The sequence below is a fragment of the Meleagris gallopavo genome, chromosome 7 (genome assembly GCF_000146605.3).
Source record: "Meleagris gallopavo isolate NT-WF06-2002-E0010 breed Aviagen turkey brand Nicholas breeding stock chromosome 7, Turkey_5.1, whole genome shotgun sequence".
Classification (NCBI taxonomy): domain Eukaryota; kingdom Metazoa; phylum Chordata; class Aves; order Galliformes; family Phasianidae; genus Meleagris; species Meleagris gallopavo.
In genome coordinates, this window is record NC_015017.2 from 2,998,126 (window position 1) to 3,022,552 (window position 24,427).

General features: G+C 41.4%; 1 protein-coding gene across 2 annotated transcripts in view; it reads left to right on the forward strand.

The window, feature by feature from the left end:
• The window catches only part of ABCA12 (ATP binding cassette subfamily A member 12), a 104,702-nt gene that overhangs the window by 58,881 nt on the left and 21,394 nt on the right, over positions 1–24,427 (forward strand). For both annotated transcript variants that reach the window (XM_019616885.2, XM_010713291.3), the window contains 22 exons: positions 52–164; positions 658–782; positions 1,504–1,677; positions 2,594–2,758; positions 3,748–3,946; positions 4,499–4,638; positions 5,200–5,319; positions 6,434–6,524; positions 7,858–8,037; positions 9,348–9,654; positions 11,910–12,024; positions 13,390–13,719; positions 14,592–14,661; positions 14,762–14,896; positions 15,589–15,741; positions 16,486–16,663; positions 18,215–18,433; positions 19,082–19,278; positions 19,847–20,007; positions 21,174–21,398; positions 21,634–21,760; positions 23,033–23,285. In XM_019616885.2, the coding sequence (XP_019472430.1) occupies positions 52–164; positions 658–782; positions 1,504–1,677; positions 2,594–2,758; positions 3,748–3,946; positions 4,499–4,638; positions 5,200–5,319; positions 6,434–6,524; positions 7,858–8,037; positions 9,348–9,654; positions 11,910–12,024; positions 13,390–13,719; positions 14,592–14,661; positions 14,762–14,896; positions 15,589–15,741; positions 16,486–16,663; positions 18,215–18,433; positions 19,082–19,278; positions 19,847–20,007; positions 21,174–21,398; positions 21,634–21,760; positions 23,033–23,285 (3,777 nt within the window). The remainder of the gene's footprint in view (positions 1–51; positions 165–657; positions 783–1,503; positions 1,678–2,593; positions 2,759–3,747; positions 3,947–4,498; positions 4,639–5,199; positions 5,320–6,433; positions 6,525–7,857; positions 8,038–9,347; positions 9,655–11,909; positions 12,025–13,389; positions 13,720–14,591; positions 14,662–14,761; positions 14,897–15,588; positions 15,742–16,485; positions 16,664–18,214; positions 18,434–19,081; positions 19,279–19,846; positions 20,008–21,173; positions 21,399–21,633; positions 21,761–23,032; positions 23,286–24,427) is intronic.

Consider the following 24,427-nt stretch of genomic DNA (forward strand, 5'->3'; position numbering starts at 1 on the left):
TAATATTCCCAAATTTGTGGTTATTATTATTATTTTTTTTTTCCAATTTAGGTTTCAAGAAAATGTACCAGAAATTGCTTTCTTTCAAGAGATTCCTCAGTATATGACAGCTTTGAATTCCATGTTGAACATCACAGAGAATTTAACAGACTCCAGCATTCCAGGTAGTTTTCTGTATTTCCTTTAGTGTTCATTTGTGAACATCATCATTGGCATTGTAACTTCTACTGGAAATCTCAAGACTTGTTTAGCTGCTGCTAAGAAATGAATCCTGCTTATTATGATTAAATTAATGAAATAACCAAACACCATGTCCCATGTCCTTGGGATCCTTTGTCTAGGATAATTCTAGAGGCAGTGCTAGACCAGCCTTGTTTTTTCTGTACTGCTCCAAGACTCTGAGCACCGAAAGTCCCAAGTCTTTGTATTTGGGCAAACTTTCCTTTCACTAAACCTGTCATCTTTAGCTCATGGTGGACAATCGGACTGTAAAACTAAGGAAATAGGATTCTTTTACAAGTTTTTGTTTTGTTTTAATCAGCAATGATATATGGCACTTCTACCTTTTACCAAAAGTAAAGTCCTCTCTGTGCTCTTGAGGTCACTGTACATCTGTAGAGAGCTCTTGTATCAATTTCTGTTTGATTTCATTCACAGAAAAGTTAAGAGATGTGTTTAAAAATGTGGACCAGCTCAAAGAGGATCTCAAAAACACCACAAGAATGTCCACAACCAGTATTGATGCTCTTCTGGAAGCATCTCTCCCAGAAAACAGCAGTCACGTAAGTTTGTTGTTATTGTAGTGAGACCTCCTGTTGACTGCACAGGGAGAAGACAACACAGGGACACACAAGCATAGCATGTTATAAGTCAAAATGGTCATCAGATATGCAGTCACTGATGCCAGTTCAACCATTAGAGAACAAGAGCCATACGATCTCTTTGGTTGTCACCGATAGCTGGTAAGCTGCTACTGCCATGGACTGCTTGATGCATGGTTGCTCCAGTCTGTAGCTAGGGTACAGATCACTGTAACAGACTAATGAGGACCTAGCAGGGTTGTTGTTCTCAAGGTTTTCAGTGTTGAAAGTTATTGCTGTCTAGATGGAAAAGCACAGTTCTAATGAGGATTGGAAAATTAGTCAGGGGTCCAAAATAGCTTCCTGTAATGAGAGATGAGCTTGCCTTCCTCAGCCTCATGTGCAAAACAGAGCTCCAGATGCTTTTCCTCTTCCCAGCTATCTTGTCTGGACTGAACCCTAAAGACTGTGTTCTTTTCCAGATTTCATATACATCAGTGAATAGAAACCACAAAAGCTTTTGCTACTGTGCAAACTGAGCAGTAAAACACAATCCTTAGGATTTTTCCCTTGGAGTAGGAGTAGGCATTTTCTGAAATTCCATCTGTCAGTGTGGATGGAACAACGGTGAGGCAAGATTAAATGATGTATACTGGAGCAAGTAGTCCAGCCCTTAACAAATCTTTTCTTTCTTCGTACACAGTTAATTTCTCAGATTCTCCAGCTGGAGTCTTGTAGCATCCGTCCTTCTGACCCACATCTGCAAATAGTAGCAGAAGAGTTCTGCAATCTCACTCTTTCAGAGAGGACTCGTCAAACGTACATCCTTGGGGTCACCCTATTACGACACTTAGACGTTTACAATTTCTTATACAAGGTTAGTATTGGATTTGAAGAGTACTTTCTATAGTCTCTGCTGCACGTAATGGCTGAACGGATTGCAGTGGCCAGAAGCAATGCTGATTTACACAAGCCAAAGATCAGGCTTTGCTCATGCTGTAATCTTTATTGCATATCCATGCTGTAACAGTGTGGTTAGAAATGAAGATCCCAGATGGTGTAAACCAGCAAACCTAATTTAAAGGCACTGGAGTTGCTCTAAATGCTTCCCTATCTGCTAGTATCACCTGTGTGCTGTCACAACCTATTGAACATTCCCAGCTGAGTTCAGGCTTCCCAAAATAAGGCATTGGGCTAATTATTTTTATCCCTTGAAAAGAAAAACCTTCAAAAATGTCCCATTAAATATATTTTCCCAATCTAGTTGCCACTGCCAAATTATTAAATGATTCAAATATCCCACGCATGCAAGAACATAAACAGCAAGTAAGAACACTGTTCATTGAGTACTATGTATTGAATACACATTTTAAAATGCTACAGAAGTGATCCTGAAGGGAAAAAGTTACTAAGTGAGAATGCCAATCAATTTGGCTCAGGTCAAAAGTCACTTGTAGTGTTTGACATCTGTGTTGTGCAAAATGCTACCTCCTAGAAACTTGGATTACATCCCAGTAAATACCCAATACACGTTTCCCAACTGCAGGTGTTTGGAAACTTGTGCCATTTAGGATATGTAACGTGTATGGGAGATGGTTGCAAAAGCACGTGGGGATTTAGAAATACTAATCCCATTTATTTCCCATGGGACATCCACTCCCTAAGCCTCCTGACAGTTTTGAACATCCCACAGTTTCCATCTTGGAATTAGCAGGAGATCAGCAGGGGCGTGTGCCTGCATGTGTACACACATTCGTGCAAATTGTAATTGATTTCCTTCCTGCCTCTTGCAGATGTTATTCTCTAAGGAAATTCAGAAACCCATGGACAAGATATTAAACCTTCTGACAAAAATGAAATATTTCCGACACCAGGTAGAATCTGATGTTGATCCATTGCTACAAGCCATTCATTCACTGAAAAAGCTCCAGCAGTCTAGAAGGATGCCACTGAGTAAGGTATGTGTAGTCTGCATTTGCTTTGGAGGTAAAATGCCATTGGAACAGTTTCCACTGGAATTTCTTACCTGAGAAGCTGAAGGTGCACTAAACCATGGATTACTGCTTCCTCTTTTAAAGCAGTAAAATCCTATGACTAATCTCTACTGAACTCTTGCATTGCCTTAATGGGAGCACGTAGATTTTGTACACTGGGACAGGTATGTGTTCAGTGTGGTTGGAGAGAAAGAATGCTAGGAACAAAAATGCAGAGAATGAGCAACTGGGTGATGGAGCACTGGAACAAGCTGCTCAGAGAGGTTGTGGAGTCAACTTCTTTGGAGATATTCAAAACCCACCTGGATGCTTTCCTATGCAACCTACTCTAGGGAGCCTGCTTTATCACTGGGATTTGACTAGATGATTTACAGAGGTCCCTTCCATGCCCTGTGATTCTCTCATTCTGTGAACTGTCTTGTAGGACGGTAGACTTCCCCCAAAATATTCAAGTGCACTTGGAGAACTTCTCACTACAAACCATCCGAAACCATTTAAGTCAAGAGCAAAAATTCGTTCCAGCTTTGGTGTGCTTTACACCATGTCTGCAGCCTCAAGACTGCCCAAAATATTCAGTACAAACCCTGCTGCACCAGCTGCAATAACTTCAGGTTGCACTAAAACCATTGGATCCCATCTCTTTCTGATCTACAGTCTTGTACATATGCTTCTGGATAACCTTGCTGCACATGTTATGGGCAGTACCCACATTGACTCCCATACCTTGAAATGATTTTTCAACCTCTAACGTAGCAGAGGTTAGCCTTAAAGGAAGAATGCTTTCCCAGGAAAGCCTCTCATTTTGAACAAACAAACTTCTTGTAATAAATCAGTGTAAAAGTATTTAATCCTTGCCTTCTAATTCTGTTATCTCTTTTTCCTCTTCAGAACAGGATGCTTGTAGCATACATGATGTATTTGTGTGCTGCTTTTTTTTTTCCCCTTTTCTGCAGGTGCTTCTTAAACCAAGCAACGTTAAGGTAACACAAGGCACATTTAAATCCATGTCAAAAGTTCTCTGCAACCAGGAGATCACACCCCTGTTCTTTGAGTCCTTGCTTCCTGATTTTGGAGACCCTGTAAGAAACACTTCTGTGGAGGATGTCCACGTCCAAAAGATGATGAGGAAATATGGGATTCCTCATGATTCCAGTAAGTCTGGCTTTCACATATATATAGTACGTTTCAAAGCTAAACTCTCACATTTCTAAAGAGATCCATCACTGATCTCGATGTTTCTCTGGAGGGCTCATGGTTTATGCCAGTTGAAGATCTGCCTCGCCCAAATTACTGATGGCTTATTTTTGTAGGCATTAAAAGGCAAGCAGCCTGCACAGCCCAGCAGTGTTTGATACTGCAGCACTTCCCATTTGTCGATGGTACAGTTCTAGGACTTGACAGGTCACTGTTTTTTCTTGATACGTAGTTTTTCCAACTGTGCTGACATGATTAGCTCCACTGAGTTCACAAAACTACATTTAACCTCCAAGCAGAGAATCCTGGCTCAAACAATGAGACTCTTGTTGTCTTGAGTTCAGCAACAGGAGATTTTGGGGATGGATTGCTTTTGTCAAGACACATTATATCAGTCAGTCCAGAGAGGCCTGAAGTCATTTGCTGGACATAGCAACAAATTGGGCCAAGCTTTCTCGTGTCTGATCTACTTGTGCTCAGTACAGTTTATTTGTTTTTCTCCCCTTGCAGCACCGTTTTGTTTATCTTTCTATCTGGATCTGGTCAAGACCCCAACTGGAGCTTTAATTTGGTCTTTTTTAAAACCAATGGTGTTTGGGAAGATCCTTTATACACCAGATACACCAGAAACTCGAGCGATCATGGGAAAGGTATGGCTCTGCTTAAACTACATGAAGATATTCCCTCTGAAAGGTGTTTTAATTTGTGTCTAGCACAGGCTGGTTTCTTTTAGAAGCAGAACTATATTTTCTGACTGTTAGGAGTATTAGTCAGATTATGTTTTTTGTAGTTCTATTGCTGGTTGCATGTGTCACCCTTTACCTTTAAGTGAATGTTACCTCAAAAAAAAAAAAATTGCTCTAATATTTATAGTACGTTTTTTTTTAAGGCTTTCAGTTCATGAGGCTTTACCTCCATATTTTCAGCTAGTAACAGAGATGTCTCCCAGAATGCTCACCAGTAGTGACAAACAGGCCATTGATAGGAGTAAAGCTGATACCCATGGCATGCTCCAAATGCCATGTATGAAACTGCATTTTTAAATACTTATTTGAAGAAGAATTTTGCCAACCAGTGATAGAGTGCAAAGTAAACCCTAAAGGAACCAAACTGAATCTCAGCTATTTAATTTCTTCAATTATTTTTTAAAGCTTTCACATAAGTAATTAATAAATTGAAACTTACATGTTGTTGTGGACTTTTTTTTATAGTCTAATACCACCTTGAAGCAGATGGCTGATCTAGCCCTGAAGTCACAGGAATGGCTGGATAAGTCTCCTGCCATCATGAATTCATTGACTAAGTTAAACGAGACGGTTCCAATGATTAAGGTATGAGATCTCACTGTCTATCCTGTTGTCCCACAGGGAGGATGGTTTCTTTCACTAAGAAAAAAATGGAGTTGGAGACAGGGACACCTGAGCTCATGCTTCTGCCCTGCACTTCAGTTTCCTTGCCTGCCTGCCTGTTCCCATCACAGAAATACTCCTGATGCACCTTTCCATGCAAATCCCTTTTATGAAATGATATGTCTATAATACGCTCTCTGACAGTGGCCTTGCTGAGGGCTGCTGGAAGGCTAAGATGAGCGGGGAATGCTCTTCAGTTTGTAAATTAACTTTCTGCTTGATGGAGTGATCCAGCCAACCAAGACCAGGCAAGAAATGACTTTTTCAGAAAATGAAACAGTATCTATAATAAGCATGTAGCTCTGGGTGCACACATAAGAGCTTGGAGATGTATTTGTACCTCAGCGAATGTAAATAAAATTTTTTTCCCCTCCCAAAGAGCCTTGGTTGGATGCAAAAAGCAGTAGGCTGTAATGCTTTACATACATGCGTCATGTTTGCCACGGTACAAATTGTCACCTTTTCTTAAAAACTATGAAAATGAGATTTCTCAAACTCTAAAGCATCCAAAAATAATTTCAGTGGCTGGAATTCATTGTAATTTCCATGGCACAGAGAGAAAATCCAGAGCAGAAAATGCAAAAGTGAAATGAAATATTCTCTGCTGACTGCACTCAGTGGTGGAATAATGGAATATTCAGCCAAATAAAAAACTGACAGACAGTCTCCAAACTAAATTTTGGACCCTACCCATTCTGTGCTGGCTGTTTTCACAGGCTTTAAAACACACTTGAATGAAATTAACTGCACTTTTAGTCCTCATATTAAAGAGTATGCATGATTTTTTTCCCTGGGAGTCTAATGCATCGTGGAGAGTCGAGAGGCATCTTCTGCTGACTCCAGCAGACATTATCTTTCTTCTTTTCATTGCTAATGCTTTCCCATCTTGAAACGCACAGTGGAGAACAGAAAGTCAAGAAAGGAGTAGGAAAGTATAAATGCTACTGAAGACAGCTGGTCTGTTGTATTTTAGCAATACACCAAATAAGCTTATGGGATTTGTGGTCAAATGCTTTTTCTCTTTGCTTGTTGACAGAATGCCCTACAGAATCCCTTTGTGCAGGTTTTTATCAAGATGATGGTTGATTTGGATGCAGTTGAATTGCTGAGTCAAATAAACAAGCTTGGTAAGTTGTTTCATGTACCCTACCTTCGTGTTTGTACTTAATGTCTGGGAGCTCCAGAGTCATCAAACTGTAGTCATCCTCCAGTTCTGCTCTGCTCTGGCCAGGATTGGAGATGAGACAGTCTCAGATGTGATTCTAAGCCTTGTGGTTTGTCTATGGGAAAAGACTCTTAGAAAGCAAAGGGCTTGTGTGAGATGTTTCTCCTGAGTGCCATAGGAATGGTAGAATGGGAATCTCTGCAGCTGATTGTGGCCACTGGAGGACACTGTTTAGCCATAATCATCACTTTAAATGAACTACCTGGGACTCTGATGGGAAATGCTGAGCTCACTTGAATCGCATCAGGGTTTCACTTAAAAGTTCTCCAGAGCAGGGAAGGAAGGGATGAGCCCATGCTGGTGAAGCCAGACTCATCATTATAAAATATCCCCTGATGCCATTTTCTCTTTTCTGATGGCTTTGAGTGGTCTTTCAAGTTGAGGGTCGCTGATCTGCACTGTAGGATTCAGTGCTACTGGCATTGGTGGATGTGTTACCCGTTAGTGCACAGCATGGTGCCCACAGCCCCTCCTGGCTGGTCTCATTGCCCCTACTCACTTTTCAGCATGTCCATACATCTCAACATAAATCTGATCTATGCCAGAAAAACCTAGCGTGAGCCAAAAGTAGTTTTAGTCTGTTAAAGTCCAAACAATGTGAACATGCTGTTCATGATGACCCCTGTGTTATTTTATGAGTAGCATCTCCTATCTGAACTCCCCATAAAATCATCATGCCTGCAGCAGCTGTTCCATATTAGTTACGCTGCATTATGCAGTCACCTTTTAAAACAGCCAGCAAACAGCAGTATCTTTATTAAACTTCATTATCAGGTTTAGTACACGCATCAGCACAACAGACATAACTTTCCCTTGATATGCTTGGATAATGCCCATTCTCCCTTGAGACAGAGCAGCTCAGCAGACGTGTTGATTACATCAAAAACCGTAAGATGCAGAATGAATAGTGAGCATCATACACAGGTCTAGAAACCCAGCAGGTTAGTGGCAACTTCTGATTTGGGATGGCTGTCACATCACATTGCTGGCAGCCTCCCAAAGGCAAACTCATGAGCACATTACAAATGATTAACATAAAAATTGGGTCAACAACATGCCTTCATTGCACCGCAAAGTGCAGAAATGTGTTTGTCAACGTTACGTGTGATGTCTTTTCTTCCTTCCTGGTGTCATTGTTGGTATAAAGAGCAGGATGATGATTTGATGGATTTATTTTATTTTTTTTGCTATGTATACTGACGCTGCTGGTCTTGTGTTTTTTTTTTTTTTTCTAGATGATATTCGGCTGGAATTACAGAACAACACTGACATTGTTGATCAGCTGAACACATTAGCTACCCTTGCAGTAAACGTGTCCTCCTGTGTCTCGTTTAATCGCATTCGGGCAGTCAAAACCTTAGAGGAAATGGAAAAGATGGCTAAAGAACTCTTCCTAAAGAACGAACTGTTTGCAAGTATGTGTCAGGGTCTCAAGTCTCCCCTGTCAATTGAAGTTAGCTTGGTACAGACTGCAAGCACAGCCTATGAGGCTTGGCTTTCCACCTGTGACTGTTGTGGGCACAGCTCCCACCACACAGCAGTCAATTTTCACCAAGAGATCTGGGAACTGCACACTCAGACTTCCTTGTGGCAGTGGTTTTGTGCTGTTCTGTATATGCCTTCTCTTGTCTGTAAAGAAAGTCTTTGGTCATCTGGCATTTCCTCTGGGTTAATTCTCAGTGGAAATAAGTTCCTCTGTGCTTTGGAGGACTTTGTGGCGGAGTTGCCTTCTCTCAGGCCTCCTTAGAGAAAAGATGCTTTACTGAAAAAGAGACAGTTGAATGTATTAGATGATTGTAAAGATCTTAAGGTGCTCCAGTCCTCCACTGCAGGATCATCGTGAATCCTTCCAGTCATACCTTTAACATTTGTGGGATCGGATTGCAGGTTCAAATCAGACTGCAGGGAATAAGAACTTAGACTAATTTGAATAATGGGATGTGTCTCAGTTATTGAAGAATGCACAGAACTCCGCAGTTAGGATTTACTTGTAAGTTCTGTGACCTGTTAGTCTTATACCTCATAATTAAATGTAGATATAAACTTTTTCTATTCTTTGAACTTCAGGCCCTAATAATATTTGTCTATTCCCATAAAAAAAAGTTTTCCTCTATGTTTGTCCTCCATTCCATTGTATTTACAGCATGCAGTTTCCTAGCAGGACTTTGCAAAGCTTTTATATTCCCACACATTTCTCAGCTTTGCAGGCGTTTGTGTGCACAAAAATACGTGTATAGGCCATGAACCATTGTCAATGCCACGCTCCTGAGGTATGTATTTTACAGCACCACTGTGTGAGCTCTGTTGATGGAGTACAGATAGGTATACTCATGAGAGGTGCATGCGATAAGGGACATACCCGACAGATTTGTGACAGTCCATGTTAACAGCAGGGTTTTTCCATCACAGCTGCTTATTTTGAGAGCCTTTCATTTTTGAATGCTCAATAGGAAAAGATGTGGAGGCTTGGAGTATAGTTAGCACCCAGAATCATCAACCACATTTGGAAGTATAAGGAGCTGCAGAGACACTTGATTTCCAGTACCAGACCCTTGGTAGTGAATGTTAACAGCCTACCCACCTGAGCATTATTTGTGCTGCAAAGAAATGGGATGATGGACTGTAATGTAGACAAGACTTATAAAGATGAGGAGTTCCTATGTATCTGTGTGTACTGCTCCAACTCTGTCAACTCTGAAGAGAAACCTTTTCTTTCTTTCCCAAGGTATCATTTTCAGGCTGCCATCAAGCTGGAGCAGCCCAGCTCGTGGGGCTTTGGCCCTCCCTCCTGTGCTCAACTACACCATCAGGATGAGCAGCAGGATCACGCAGACCACCAACAGGATCAGGGAGCGCATCTGGACTGTGGGACCACACAACTCCACCTCGCAGAGCCAGATCTACAGCCGGGCATTTATCTATATCCAGGACAGCATTGAAAGAGCCATTATTCAGCTGCAGACTGGCAAGAAGCTAGAGGAAATAGCTGTTCAAGTCCAGGCCATGCCTTACCCCTGCTACAATAAGGATATGTAAGTTTGTGGGGTTTCTGTCTTCCTGTAAAATTTGCTGTCCCTCTTTTACTGCTAAAGGTAGAAATGAGACTGGGTTTGGCAGGACTTGGGTTAAATATGAGCCTTGGCTTGTTCTGCAGGTGTTTACATGCAGACAGTGCAGCAGAACTTAGAAAATATATTTATTGGGCAAAAAAAGCCCCTAGGTTTATGAGCTTTGTTCCTACAGATTGCTATCCAGCTGTTCCGTTTGTTATTCATTCCACTGATTCCAGCTAATGTTCAGTGTATAGTGAATAGTTCTCCATACAGGTGCCTCTCTCACAGATGCTTTAAGAAGGATAAGAGTGTGAAATTGTACCATTCATTGCCACTGTAATGAGGGAGGACAGAAAAGCTTTTGATGAGCCAAGTTGTTAGGATTAACAGCCTGTTATACTGAGTGGTGCAGCATGAACTGTGTATGGACCAAAATAAGTTTTGAATGGTAAAGCAGATCAAAAAGTTTTGGATCATCTTCCTTTCCACTCATCTTGAGCCAGATCTGAAGCTAATATAAACCATGTCTCTGCCAACTGCAACAGAGAGAAGCCAATCTCTCACAGCTGAGCACTGGTCCCTCTGGCAAGGAGATTTTGGTTGCTGTTGGAAAGCTGGCATCACGGTACATCCTCAGAGTTATTGCCCTGACCACAGCTGGTGGCCAAGCAGAGTGGAAAACATGTAGGAAAATGATTTCATGTCCATCAGCAGGCTCTGAAGGATGTTCAGCAAATAATATTAGTAGGCTGGGCAGTCAATCCACAGTACAAGGGTCTTTCATAGACAAAGAGTACAGAATGGACACAGGAGCTTTGCATACCTGCTGCATGAGCTAAAAGATGATCTAGGAGCTACAACAGACCTATTAAAATCCTGTGTCAGCCTGTCATCACTTGACAGCTGGAAACTCATCATCTGCCTGCAAGCAGGTGAGCATTCAAACCAGGTGTCAGCTTCCAGCAAATGTGTGGATTATTGCTGTGAGATAGTTTTGCACAATGATTAACTGGCTGCTGGAGGCACTTAACTGCAGTTATCTGTTCTTTTGCTTTTTCTTGGGCTGCTGAGAAAACAGCTTGCTTTTGAGTTTCCCTCCCCACCCTGGGTTCGGAGGGTCATTGCTCAATTATTAAAATACCTAAAGGCTTCCTGTTTCCATCCAGTAGAAGTCATCAGAAAATGGCTGTTTACTGATTGTTATCACATAGTTACAATCCTGTAGAGAAATGGAGTGAACTTATATACCACTCACTGAAGGTATAGGAATACTGGATTTTTAATGGCCTAGGGATCATGCACAAAGTGATAATGAAAAGCAACCAAACGAAAAGCAAACAAAACAAAAAAAGCCCTTCCCCAACAACAACAACAGAAGAACCAAAACAACAAAGTAAGAAAGAGGAGAGAAATGGTAGACTGAAATGCCTTTTCACTGTTCTATATATAGATATGATGACCTTGTTTGCGCAGAAGAAGAATTTCTTGAAAGTGCTGAGTTTTGGAAACTTTTTGACATTATGAGTTAAAAATAGAATTAAAAAATCAATCATATTGGTTTCCTACTGCTATCGTACATTAAACTTTTCCTAAGAATTATGCTGTTGGTTTTTTTTTTTTAAGCCAGCTTTAGAAATAAGGGAGGAAAGCATAAACCCTGTAGATACAATGAAGTGAATCTCCTACAATTGAAACTTGCTTTCCATCACAAAAGGAGAAGTTTACTTTTGGCCACTGCTGCACCTTCTCTCAGCATACTACTGGCATGGGAGGAAGGTTGTAAGGAGGAGGAACCAAGAATTGTGAAGCCTATTTGGTAGATATGGCTCTATAATAACCATCCTCTGGAGTAAGAGAGGAGCATTGATATCCAACCTCAGGCACAGGGAAATACAGCCTGATAACAAAATCAGGCCATTGACAGAATGGCTGACTGCTGTGGTGTTTCCAAGTGGGATGCACCCACCAGAGTCAGGAGATGCCACTGTTGGTTTCTGCTCTTGCCAGTGGTGCTGCTGAGCAAAACTATTTCAGAACCAGGCTGGAAAAAACTCTTAAATATATATATATATATTTAACAGTGCAGGAGTCTCCTAATAGAATCTTCAGTGCAACAGCAAAGTAGTCTTTTTTTGTAATTGTTAATTATACTCCCTGAAAAAAGTCATTCTGTATAAAACATTAATCCTTAGAACATTTTACATTCAACTAAAGCCTGCATTTGCCTTTTACAGGTTCTTAACCAGTGTGACCTACTCTCTTCCATTTGCTCTGATGGCTGCCTGGGTGCTGTTTATAGCTGATTTTGTTAAAACTCTTGTTCAAGAGAAAGATCTGAGGCTTTATGAGGTATGCTGAAATTTTCTGGGACGTGCAAAATTATAAACAAGTTTTCCTTATTAGTGGGTAGTAGGTCTCATGTGCAACGTTAAATGGAGCGAAACAAACATTAAGGAAAATAATATTGCAAATACCTATTGTTAATATTGCAAATACCTATTGTTTGACCTGCAGCATTTGAGTTGTGACATTGTAAGTAACTTCAAAATATAGAAATGCAGGGCATTTGCCCTTCAAGTGGTGAGAATATTGTTTGGCTGTTCTGAACACTGGAAAAATGGGGATCTTTAAAAAAATTACAAGTTTTCTGAAGATTTAAAGCCCCCTGAAAATTGACTTTGAGTCATCCCTACTGGGAACATGAAGAGTGACTTACTTCCTATCCTTGGAGTTGTTATACTTAACATTTCAGAAGATGCTGCATATTACATGAGCTTCTCTGAAATGAAGTTCTTCGTTCAGGTTGCCTATTGGAAATCACATTGAGACAGGGAATTTATTAAATTAGCTCACGTTTTCAGTGTGAACACAGTCAATGGAGATGAACAGCAGAGAACTTTCTGGGAGGCTAAGCTTCAGCAAGCAATAAAGCTCAGGCAGATTTGTTTGTTCTCTGGTACCATGGAAACAAACACTGAATCACCAAAGAAATATTTCCAAGAAAGAGCACCCTATGAACTGCAGTGAGATTGACAATAAGAGTGTCCAGTTGACAGTCCCTGAATATTGTTTTGGGAACGCACTTTCATTGTCTCTGTGATCCAAGGTGTCAGTAATCTTTCAGCTGTGTTATCTGCAACAAGACACACCAGCATCTCTCATTTCTTTTGGATTCGGCAAGGCGAGTTCACAGTTCTGTGTGACTTGTGACTTGATCATCAACTAATATAAATGAATATTACTTCCATATAGATATGCAAGTGTATCTTATTATTTATTGCTGGGGGGATGTATGTGAAGTGATTCACCAGCTGAACCAAACGGTACACTTGGCTTCAACTGTACCTAAGAGTATTTACACTCAGGCCACTGAGTCGAACGGCGTTATCTAAAACAAATAAAGTAGCCAAGATGCTTTAGAAAAGTAGCAAATATAAGTCCCGCATCAGCTTTGAATCTTGTGGGTTGTGTTACATGATGTTTGCAGATCCTGCCTATGCTGTTCCTTTACAGCGAGCTCCTTGCAAACCAAGGGCATTCCAGAAATGTGAGTGCATGATTTCTCTCTAGTTACCAACCTGGCAGCATGCTGAAATCTGAGAGAACATATTTTGTTTGCATGCCGTATCCAGACACTGAAAAAAAGAAAAATGAAGGATCTCTTAGTAAACAGTTACAATTTGTAATTCCTGTTATTTTGCTTTCTCTCCGTAGTACATGAAGATGATGGGTGTTAATGCAAGCAGCCATTTCATCGCCTGGTTCATAGAGTGTGCCATCTTCCTTCTAATCACAGTCACCTTCCTCATCATTGTCCTAAAAGTGGGTGACATCCTTCCCAAAACAAATACAGCGCTCCTGTTCCTGTACCTTATGGACTACAGCTTGTCCATCATAGCCATGAGCTATTTCATCAGTGTTTTCTTCAACAACACCAACATCGCAGCGTTGGTGGGCAGTCTCGTATACATCCTCACTTTCTTCCCCTTCATTGTATTGCTTGTCATTGAAAATCACTTGAGCTTCTCTGTGAAGAGCCTGCTGGTAAGTTCTGCTTTTCAGTAACAGGGATTATGTGTGTGGAAGCAAATTTTCACCTTCAACACACTTCAGCTCCTCTTAAGGCTTGTGTCACCAGTATACATGTTTGTAGCCGTTCTAAATTCCACCAGTGGGTGCTGATACGTGCTACATCACATAACAAGAGAGCTGGCTGTAGCCTGGTAGGGGGAGACCTGTATCCCTTCACTGAAAGCAAAACTTGTGGTATTTTAGTGAGAAAGCACTGCTAGCTGAATCAGGGTAGTGTGAGCTATGCATTTTACCCTCTCAAATTGCAAAGCAAAAAATAGCTTACCTTCAACCATAATGAGGAGGAAGGCTAGACAGTAACGAGTTGAGGTTGCAGGACAATGAGGGAAGGCTGGCTCCATTCATTCCTGAGTTGTGTGTGCCTCAAATTTGTAACCCATGGAAAAAAAGATAAAGCTTTGTCACTTGCCAAGGGTGGAAATAGGTAGGTATTAAGTACCAGAAGTCACATTTGTTTTGAAGTTAACCAAATCTGGGAAAGGACGCCTTTTAAGTCAAGCAGTAAATTCATTAGCCATGTCAGGTAATTTTATATCACTACTTTATTTCAAAAGCCTAAATTAAACCCCTGGATGGTGGATGAAGTTGGATACTGGGAGTGGAAGCAAAAGGAAGAAAGACTCTAAGGGGATATTGCAGCCCATCATCAGAAGTTCTGCCCATCAGAAGCTTGGTCCACTGCTCTTTGTGTCTGCTGGAAAAAATCTTACTTGTTTTTCCAGCTAGTGTATCAAGCCGGGGAGGTATCTGATGGGTTGTCTGACTTAAAATCTCTTTGAGACTAATTAACAAATTCTTTGTTTTCAATTTTGTTTATTCCACAGAGCCTGTTGTCTCCAACTGCATTCAGTTATGCAAGTCAGTACATTGCTCGCTATGAGGCACAGGGCATAGGTATGTTTATTGAAAATAAAAATACGCTTTGAGCTTCCATGGTTGTGACATTCCATTAACTAATATGGACTCTCTTATATTTCTAAATTCCTTTCTGCAGGTCTGCAGTGGGACAACATGTATAAATCTCCAATGATTGGAGACAACACATCCTTTGGCTGGATGTGCTGGCTCATTCTGATTGACTCTTTCATTTACTTCATCCTGGGATGGTATATAAGAAATGTATTCCCAGGTAAGGATATGAAGCACTGAGATTGTTGATGTATTGTTTCCTCTGGAAAACAGTGAGTACAGCACTGACTAATTCCATGATCCAGGCACTCGGGCACACACAGGGCACCTCTGTTCCTAGAGCAAAGAAGCCATATCTTGGAGAATGTGTTGCAAGTATTAATGATGCTGGGTTAAGAGAGGACTAGGGTTCCTTCTGCTCATCAGGTGGGTAGGTGGAACCTCTGAAGAAGCTGAAGCCAAGGACACAGGAGAATATGTTTGCTGTCTGGTTGGTGAAAATGAGAACAAAGCATGTTAGCCAGCATTTGTCAGTTGAGTGATTTTGTGTTGCGTTACTTATATCATCCGATTTCAAAAAGTAATTCCTGCCTTGGGCAAGAGACAGTACATTTGTCTTTTGCTTTTCTTCCCCACCTAATGAAGCAGTCCATTGGCACACAGAAATCTACCCAGTGGAAAATGTAAAGTACTCCAGCCCTCCGGCTATGAAGTTACTCAGAATAACAAATGAGCAAATGCTTCCTATTGTGCCAATTAGGGGAAAATCCCTTCCAAGTATCAGTAGTACATGAAGCATATCTAGAGAGGAGAGATCTCCATGGAGTTCTTTTTTGTTGTTTGGAGTGTAGTCCAATAGTGGTGCTTCCTGCAGAAACAGATACCTGAATGAGCTTTCTCTTCTTCTTGCAGGAAGATATGGCATGGCTGCTCCCTGGTATTTCCCACTGCTTCCATCTTACTGGCTTGAATACAACTGGCTCCCCTTCTGGAGTGACAAACAAAGAGGCTTCATCTTCACAAAGCTTGTGTTAAGGAAAGAAGCCAGCCCCAGCAATCAGATATGTATGTGAATACTGACATACGTTTTAAGTAAACAAAGCCAAATTTGAGAAGGGCACCATGCTCAGAAAGCACAATTTTATGTTAATCCTTACTTTGTAGCACAGGAAAAACTGAAAATTATTACTTACTCAAATGGAGATTTGACTTTTAAATTGCTTTGTTTTTTTTTTTCTTCCAATTCGATGTGGAAATCCAGTACTGACATTCACATGCATAGGTGTGTATACTGTAGTTGAGAGGATACCTTGGGTTCATATACCTCACCCTACAATGCTCTGTGTAGAAATACATTTTTGTTTGTGAAAGCAAATACAGAATTCCACTTGGCAAGAGGGATGTCTGCTGTTTTTTCCATTTCTTTAAATATTTAATCTATAAAATATTATGAGATCACACATACAAACTTTCCAGTTCTACCTAACAGAAAGTAACTCAATAGCTTTGCTGTATCTCCTCTAATTTTATATACTTGTTTAGTGTAGATTAAATTAGGTGCTCTGAAACATCTAAATGTAAGACCTTTTCAGAAGAGATTAATGCTTCTTGTCAGAAATTATAAGAAGTTGCAGAAGTGAAAAGGAGAAATGCGGGAGAGCTCAAAATGTCTCAGATCCTATGAAATGTTCTCTACGCTCCTCATCGAAAGTCACCTGCTTCTGCTATATTATATGCTATCAAAAGCCTTGCTTATCTCTGAGTTGAAAAAAGGTAACTGTCATCTAACCCTTCCCTTTGGTTTTGAAGGTGCCCCCCCGCCTCACCTGGAGCCAGAACCCACTGATCTCACCTTGGGAGTCTCCCTCCATGGCATAACAAAAGTTTATGGATCCAAAGCTGCAGTGGACAACTTAAGCCTCAACTTCTATGAAGGGAATATAACTTCCCTGCTGGGACACAATGGAGCTGGGAAAACTACAACCATGTACATGTCCTTTAAAGTTGGGATTGTTTTGTACCATTGGGCTCAGCTGGATGGATATGAGAGCAAGTGGGGCTTTTCAGCATTGGGAAGCTGAATGAAATGCTTTATTAGGACAGATCTCTCTTGTAGTTTTATCTTACTCTTAGATGACCTCAGCAGTCCCTTCATCTACTAGAACTGAAGGTCCTTTTGCTTAGGAATATGCTTTTTAGTCTGGTAGGATCCCTGTAATACGCAGCACAGCAATTGTTTCAGCATTTTGTTCCACGAGGCTTTGGTGCCTGGGGCTGGGTTGCTCTGAAAGCTGTGGGTAGCTTGTGCACCTGCCAAATTTGAAGTGATATTAGTGAGAAAGCCTAATAAAGGTATATTTCAACTGTACAGACTCATGTGTTGGCTGGAATTGCAGTAGGTTAATGCTCTGGCCTCCCAGCATTGCCATTTATAAATTATAGTTTAAGGTGTTGGATAACATCACTAAAAGAAACCTGTGGAACTTGATTTCTCTACTGATATATATGTATGCGTCACTCTGAAAGCAACATTAAGTAGATAAATAGAAGCCCCAGAAGAGCCAAAAACAGTAAGACAAGACAGATGTGTGCTTCATCTCAGCTTATTATAAATTCATCTCATGTCCTCATAGTATGTGTAGGCAAAGGTGATGCACAGAAAAATATAATAGCTTCTTGAAACTTTGTGCAGGCTTCAAATCCTGAGTAAGGTCACAAGGTACTTCTCCTCTCCTTTTTAATGAGAGTTAAAAGTCCCAGGAGAGAGCGCAACACAGGGATGGTGAAGGGCAATCTGAGATGCATCTTCTCCTTTTACTCCCTTGCAGGACAGCCCTAAAACCAGCCTATATTGTGCAAGTAGTCATTCCACATAGAAGGTGTTTGACTCAGGTCTGCTAGGTATTACTTGGTAGGTAATTATTAGCTTGAACTAGATGAAATTGCTGCCCTCGCTGAGGTGCCTTGTCAGGATATCCTCCCCCATTCCTTCTTAATAATAACAGTGAAATCAGGTTTCTGCGCTGTGATGTGGTTAGTATGATGAAGATGTGGTTTTCAATCTCTGAAGTGGTTAGCAATATGAGACTGTCTGGATACTGCAGACAAACCCCAAAGAATGAAGAGTAACTGCATTATGTGAATTCCCAGTGATTAAATTGGAAGTGAAGGGCATTCATGAGTATTGATGTAAGGAACATGCAGTGGTCTGACTTAGGGAGGGAGAGACCTCCCTAAGGAAGATAAAAGTATATGTGAAAAGTAGCCAGAGCTCAGTGTGTGAGCTTGGTACTAGCCCTCACAATCCCACAGACAGGGGGAAGGAGGATGCTCTTTGATGTTAATTGGGCACTGCTCCACCAAAGCATGGAGAGACTGCAGAAGAAGCTGTGTTCAGTGATTTCTGGCTGCAAGGAGTGTGCTAGTGATGGAAGGAAGCTTGGCAAGTAATGATAACTGCAGGAGAATGGAGAAAAAATACTTATGCTTTCTCTTTTTTTGTTTTTAACTTCCTTTTCTACTTATTTTTCCCTTTCAGATCTATTTTGACTGGTCTGTTCCCTACATCATCAGGCACTATCGTTGTCTATGGCAAAGACATCAAGACTGACCAGGAAGTTATCAGGAAGAACATGGGTATCTGTATGCAGCACAACGTGCTCTTCAACTACCTCACCACAAAGGAGCACCTGCTGCTCTATGGGTACATCAAAGTCCCTCACTGGAGTAAAGAGGAGCTCTACCAAGAAGTTAAGAGGTATAAAAACAGCAGGATGGGAGAAGAGAGGGCTGTGAAGATTATGTGTAGTAGTACCACTGCAAAGCTCAAATGAATGGTTTTGAGCACTGTTGCAAACCCAGCCTAGAGTTCAAATAAATACCTTGATCTGACTGGAGGAGTACACTGAGTGTTGAAATCTGTGGCTGTAAGAAAACAACATTTCTTCTCCAAGAGTTTACAAGCTTCTGTGGCAATTCTTTGGAGATGAGTTTATAAGCCTAGGGGTCTGATTCTTGCTTCTTTACAGTTTTCCCCAAAAAGAAATTTGGTCAACCAGTTAAAAGATGATGTCAGCTTTACTGGTTCTGTGGAGAAATGAAACAGCCAAAATGTCCCAGAGAATTTGGATTTTGGTGATCTCTGTTGATGAGGTTGAGCCTTTAACCTTAGATTATCAGATGGAAACTTTGAAAACGTGCTGAAGATTTTTTTAAAATTAAAATCTCAGTTGCTGAGCTACATATAGGATGAATCATCTCAGTGCACTCTGACCATTCAGTAGAGCAGTCTATACTTGAGCAGTTCTTCATTTGCAGTTATGTTTTTTGGATATTTTCAAATATTCTGCTTTTAAAAGTTGCCTGAAGGGCAGCATTTGGAGATTGTTTTTTCTTTGTTTTGAAGGACTTTGAAGGAGACTGGACTCTACAGCCATCGTCATAAGCTGGCTGGTTCCCTGTCTGGTGGGATGAAGAGAAAGCTGTCTATAGCTATTGCTCTGCTGGGTGGATCAAGGGTAGTGATCCTGGATGAACCAACAACAGGGGTGGATCCGTGCTCTCGTAGGAGTATTTGGGAAATTATCTCCAAGAATAAAAAAGGTACTGTGATGAGATGAGATGCTGCCCAGAGGCAGAGATGCTTTGTGTCTTGAAATTATGGTGCCCCATCCCTAGAAGTGTTGATACCCTATCCCTAGAGGTGTTCAAGGCCAGGTTGGATGGGGCCCTGGGCAGCCTGCTCTAGTATTAGGATGGGGAGGTTGGTGGCCCTGCCTGTGGCAGGGGGCTTGGAGATTCATGATCCTTGAGGTGTCTTCCAACCCTGGCCATTCTATGATATGGAGTGGTTTTGAGCTGTGAGTTTCGGAGAGCATAGAGAACCAGTTGTGGGGGACTGCAAACACCTTGCAGATCCTCTGGATTCATTCTTCATTCTTCTTGTAGATTCACAGTGTCATTTGATATATATCTTTTCCATAATGCATATTTTACAATAATATCTTTCAGCTCCTCGGTAATGTTACTTTTCATCTAATTATTATTAATTCCCTAAAAATGCAGCTGATTTTCACCTGATATTCTACATCATTCAATGCAGCTTTCACCTGTCTCTTGTAATCCTGTATGTTTGTTCTATGTGGATTGACATCAGCTTCTTCTTTTCCAGGCAGAACCATCATTCTCTCTACACATCACTTAGATGAAGCAGAAGTACTGAGTGACCGAATTGCCTTCCTAGAGCATGGAGGGCTCAAATGCTGTGGGTCTCCATTCTACCTCAAGGAAACTTTTGGTGATGGATATCACCTAACGCTCACAAAAAAGAAGGTTCGTGTCAGAGTTGGTCCTAAATCTTCAGCCTCATCTTAAGTTAAATGTGTGCTTTTTTGATAGATATTTTGGGTGGGAAAATAAATCAATTGAAAGGAAGGAAGGAAGGAAGGGAGTCATATTATCCAACAGAAATGAAATCCATTGCAAAAGGTTCATATCAGTCTTAAATTTCTGCCATGAAGTAGTTATTCCAATCTAATTTCTATTTTGAAAGTAGGACGTTTTGGGTAACCCTGCTACCCAAAGCCATGCAGCTCTAACAGATAAGCAGAGGTATGAATCTGAGCCTTCTGTGACCCAGGTGAAGTCCTCTTCATCCTCCCTTCCCTGCTGGACCCTAGCTTGCTTTCATGTCTATTGTGAACATCTATTGGCAGGAGCTGAGAATGGTAGCAGTTCCAAAGTGGTTGTGTTTGATGCAGAGAGGCACCAAAGAGCTATGGAGGATCTGCATGTGAGCATATTGCTTCTCAGGGAAGAGATACTAACAGAGCATCTTCCTTGAAGCAGAGGGACACTCTCCAAGCCAGTCCCCAGGGAGGCCATCAGATCTGCCTCTGGGGCTCTCAGAAACAGGAAATTCATCTCTCTGCTCTGTTGGAGAACAGTGCCTCCTTGATAGTTAAAGGCAAGGCTGGATCCAGTGTGAGTTCTGAAGTTCAGAGTTATCAGATTGGAAGAGATCCATTGATAGTACCTGACCTTGCCATGTGCGAGCCCTGTACTTCACAGGGAAAACAATTGTGTTTGTGCTGACAGGCAAGTTCAGGTGTGAATTCTCCCATGTGGCTGGACTTTTTCTCTTCACTGTAAATGCTCTAGCTGATGCAAAGTGGTCCATCTGTCCTATGCCCGGTATGTCTGCTATCAAAGTGAGCACAGCAAGGCATGGATGGACCAAACTGTGCTCAACATAGTCCAAAAAATACCCAGAGTTCCTCCTGAGTACAGCAAGGGTCAGGGAGTCAGTGCCACATCTCCTGAGTCTTGTTCAAATGCTGGAAACCTGGGTTCATCTTCTTTTGGTTTTAAAAATGAAATGCTGCATGTCTGTGCTGAGATCACCCACCATCAGGACGTGATCCGAGCTGAATCCTGCAGCAGGAATTTTGACATCAGCACCTTCTAGTTGAACACAGAGTGTTTTCCTCCTTTTTCAGAATATGTTAGAGGAGTGTGACACTGCAGCAGTGACCTCCCTGATTCAATCCCACCTCCCAGAGGCTTATCTCAAGGAAGATATCGGTGGAGAGCTCGTCTATGTGCTTCCCCCCTTCAAGTCCACAGTCTCGGGGGCTTACCAGGCACTTCTCAGAGCCCTTGATACCAGCTTGAGTGATCTCCACCTTGGTTGCTACGGGATTTCGAACACAACTGTGGAAGAGGTAGGTGGTGGCAAATTTTGGATGTAGGAGTAACAGGGAAGGGAAGAAATGGTTTTGTTACTCACTGTGCTGTAGTTGTGAACGTGGGAAGGTGTAGATGTATGCATAAACCTATACATCTAGTAGTGCACAAAGCATGCTACTGTCTCACCTCTCAGCATTTTACTTAGAGAATGAGATGTTGGAGTATTGAGTTTTTTTGACCAATTTTCCTGGATGTTTTCTTGTTCTGTAGGTATTTCTCAATCTGACAAAGGACCCACAAGAAGATGCAGGACTATCCCAGCAAGAGCCTGGAGCCAGTGGCCAAAATGGCAGTGACGAAATGTCTGTGAGCACGGATACTTTCACAGAAAGAGATGGTACTATATTAACTCCAGGTTTTAACCCAGATTTGTCAGGGATACAAACAGCAACAGATGGACTCTTTCTGGTTTAAAAACACACTTCACCCAACCACAAACACAAAGCCACTGATTCCCTAGAAGCTCAGCACTCAACAGTTGTCTAGATCCACTGGTTTGGAATGTCTGAATCACAGAACAAATTACAGAGGGGTTTTGTTTGCATCCGCCTCCCTTTAAATTGATTCCAGTTTTAATCTAATCAAATACAGTGTGTGGGTGAAGTAGCAAATGTGTGGCTCTGAAAGCAATTTCTGTAATTGATGCAGAGAATTATTTCTATGCAATTAGTAGAATTTGGGAGAAACTTCATGAGAAAAGCAGCACAGCTCTGAGCTCCATCCTCCCCACTGCTTTTTGTTCTGTCCCAGCGACTGCAGTAAAAGCTAAACAGCAAAAAGGGCCACACATTGGTGTAAATTTACCTTCAGAAGAGAATTAACAGTGTCTGTATGTTGAGGGTTTGAGAGCTGCCCAAGGTGGCGTGGTCCAAAAAACATCCTGAACATCCCTTCTGACAAACTAGAGATGTTTTTTGCTTATGGATATATCATTTATAGTTAAGGAAGCTGCTAAGGGACAACACAGAAGTATTTTTGTACTCACATCTCAAAGCTGACCTGCACTGTAAATGAGCAAATCCATAAGAGGTAACAGATGCATAGAAAAGTGTTTTATGATACCCCTAACAAGAGCACTGAAGATGATTTGCCTTGTGTTGTATTATACAGGTTCATATTTCATAAAGAGGAATAGGTTGCAGAGGGTTCAGCTCTGCTTTTATCATGCTGCAACCTTGTCCATGCAAGTGATTGATTAGTTTATGTGCCTTGTTTTCTTGTTCTCTAATGAATTCCCTTATTGATTTGTCTCGGGACGTGTTTTCTAAATGATGAGAATTTTCAGTTTGCAAATACAAGAGTTGTAGCTGAGTAGGGAGGGTGTAGATAACTTCTTGTATCTGGAAGTCTCTTTTTGTCTTTCAAGATGTCAAAATGTGTATGCTACATGTATGCATTTGAAATCAAGCAAAAAACTGGTGTTATGTGTCATGACTTGAGCCAGAACCTGAATTCTGTCCAAATAGGGTATGATCCAGCTTAATAGTTTTGATTTCTCCATCTGAAAAGGAGAATAGGCAGCCAAAGTAACTGCCAAGGTCCAGTGAGCATCAATTCTGTGCATTTCATGAATACTGATCCATGGCAAAATGTGTCCTTATGTACCCAGATCAGCTCCTGATCAGATCTAAGAGCCTGCAGGGTTTACCATTGCTGCTTAAGAAGACATCAGCTTTATTCATTAAGAGATTCCACCATACCCGGCGCGATGTCCGAGGCTTCATTGCTCAGGTCATCCTCCCAGTCCTCTTTGTGATGGCAGCAATGGGACTTGGAACACTGAGGACTAAGGAGACCGAATACCCGGAGCTGATTCTTTCCCCCTCTCTGTATGGCACATCAGACCAGGCAGACTTCTTTGGGTGAGTGGTGTTCCTTTTCAGCCTTCAACCCATAAAGGCCCAGTTCTTATTATCAGGATTGTTTCTCAGCAGATACAGTGGAAAAGTGTTATGCAGACAACACAGTGATAAAATCCTGTTCCTAGGGGTATCTCTTGGGGAGATGGCTTGGCTCACACCAGCAATCAGAAAGCTTTAGAAAAACAATCTTGAAGCTGGAATTAACTGTGAAATATGGGAGAAATACTCTTTGTTGTGTTTGCCATTGGAGCCATCTGTCCCTGTGACATCCATCCTGCCTCAAAATGATTTTTAAAAAGTATTTAATCTTCCCCAATCTGAAATGGAGGTGCAGCATTAGTTGGGTCCAACATTGCAACTATAGGATCAAGTTCCATGCATCTTGTGAACTGTCTGATTGCCCTCCTCTCTGTCAGTACAGGAGGATATGCTGCTGTCCTGTCCAGGACTCACTAGTCCAAGGCATGCAGTGAACTGAAGGGCATGATTAACACATCACCACTTACTGATTTAATCATACTTAAATATCTGGTTACCAAAATGAATACAATTTGTATCATTCTGGTTTCATGAGGTAAACTGCATTTCTCCAGTGGTTCTTTAGAAAGCAATATAAAATCCATCTCTAATGTCATTACAAATCACACGTCTGCTGTCAAATGTTCTTTCCTGGGACTGCTCATGCCTTTCTGCTTCAGCACTGCTGGATGGGCGGATGAGCCACATGTCTCCGAGTCCTCTGTTCCTAAGGCTCCCTGCTTCTCCTGGTAGATCATTGCAGGGGCGACAAATGCATTTTCCTGAATGACCCAAAAGCAAATGGAATTCACTGGTGTCAGTGCTGATTGAGATGAGATGAGAAGTCATGTCTGGAAATGTCTGTGGATGCTTTTTCCATGGAAACAGAGTTTTGATTTTCAGAAGTTTCTCTGTATGTTGCTTAGATCTGAGTCACTGGGGTAGGTGTGCAACTATAAGCAGTGAGCAGCTCTTTTAAACCTGTGTGTCTGCCCTCATGTGCTGCATGTACTGAAGTAGTTTGCAGGGCTAGCACCAGGACATTTATTTAGCATCCTAAATAAATCCTGTTTCTTTCAGACATCTTTCCTCTGCTCAGTGGCAATGGAAGTACCCTGAATTTT